Source organism: Notolepis coatsorum, assembly GCF_963971535.1.
Source record: "Notolepis coatsorum genome assembly, chromosome: 19".
In the NCBI taxonomy this organism is placed as follows: domain Eukaryota; kingdom Metazoa; phylum Chordata; class Actinopteri; order Aulopiformes; family Paralepididae; genus Notolepis; species Notolepis coatsorum.
Window position 1 is genome coordinate 56,853,420 of NC_140183.1, and position 1,605 is coordinate 56,855,024.

General features: G+C 50.2%; 1 protein-coding gene across 1 annotated transcript in view; it reads left to right on the forward strand.

The window, feature by feature from the left end:
- Window positions 1-1,168, forward strand: part of LOC311246506 (cell adhesion molecule 4-like) — a gene marked incomplete at its 5' end in the record, with an annotated part of 156,332 nt that extends 155,164 nt beyond the window's left edge. Inside the window, 2 exon segments of the mRNA XM_084336656.1 lie at window positions 675-700; window positions 702-1,168. Of these exon segments, the coding sequence (XP_084192782.1) occupies window positions 675-700; window positions 702-785 (110 nt within the window). The 3' untranslated portion in view covers window positions 786-1,168.
- Between the last annotated feature and the right edge of the window lie 437 nt (window positions 1,169-1,605).

A 1,605-nucleotide genomic window follows, 5' to 3' on the forward strand; every position in this document is an offset into this window, starting at 1 on the left:
GACATTCTGTTGGGGTCCACGGCCGATCCACACAGAGACAGATTCCAACCAATCGGGGGAAAGAGACAGGGCCATTAGAGCACCGCCTTTGGCTTCTGCGCCTGCCCGGCTTGCCAATCACTTTCCTCAGTAAGAGGAATGAAAGTGTCATTCACCCCCTGGGGTGGAAGCACAGATGAAAGCCTGAATGTGATTTTGAATAGCTCTTATTCTGTGTATCTCACACTGAGTGAACCAATTCATTAAACATATGACCCAGATAGACGTGAAATGTGTTTGACGCCTTTTTCTTTTTTGTGATCTTTTATTCTCTGTCATCTCTCTGTTCTTCCTCCTTCCTGTCGCCTTCTACTCCTCCCCCTACCCCCCTCATGGTGCACGGTATAGGCTCATACCGTACCAGAGAGCCTATTCTTGCTTGGTATTGACCTAATAATCAGTGAACTAATTCCATTAATCAATCACAGGTATGACTTAACAATATCAGCGCTGTTGATTGAGGACATTAATGCATGGCGCCACGAATATGCTGCTTCGCTAGCTAACCTTCCCTCCCCCATCTCCTCACCCCTCTCTCTCTCTCTCTCTCTCTCTCTCTCTCTCTCTCCTCTCTCTCTCCTCTCTCTCTCTCTCTCTCTCTCTCTCTCTCTCTCTCTCTCTCTCTCCCCCCCCAGGTTCTTATCTTACCCATGAGGCCAGTGGGGCTGGATGAGCACGGAGAGGTTCAGGAGGCCTTCCTCAATGGGAACGATGCCAGCCAGGGCAAGAAGGAGTATCTACTGTAGCCCTCCTCTCCTCCCCTCCTTCCCTCCTTCTCCTCTCTCCCTCTCCCTGACTCTCTCCTTACACACACACTCACACGCAGACACACCCACACACACTCACACACACCCACACCCACACACACACACACACACACACACGCACATATCACACACACCACACACCCACACACACACACACACACACACACACACACACACACACACACACACACACACACACACACACACACACACACACAACACGCCATGTCGGGCGGCCTTCTGAAAACAACTGTATACAGCTACCCACACACAACCAAACCCGTACCACTCCATTCCAATCCATGGCTCCCATAATAATTATGTACATAGTAGGAGAGAGAGAGAGAGAGAGAGAGCGAGAGAGAGAGAGAGAGAGAGAGATGAGAGAGAGAGAGAAGAGAGAGAGAGAGAGAGAGAGAGAGAGAGAGAGAGAGAGAGAGAGGAGAGAGAGAGAGAGAGAGAGAGAGAGAGAGAGAGAGGAGAGAGAGAGAGAGAGAGAGAGAGAGAGAGAGAGAGAGAGAGGAGAGAGAGAGAGAGAGAGAGAGAGAGCCTGTAGAGCCACCGGCCATATACTATAGGTCGGCGAAATTATATAAAATGGGGGAGAGGGAGACTGCACACTTGCACCAGAGATGGTGAGGTAACTGCATACAGAGAGGGAGACACACAGAAGGAGAGAGAGAAGGAGAGAGAGAGGATCATCAGAAATTATACTGTAATTATTTTGATGGAGAAGGAAGCGAGGACGGTAGGGGAGCACAAAGCGGGTGCCGGCACTTTGCCTGCATGGCTGCTTAAG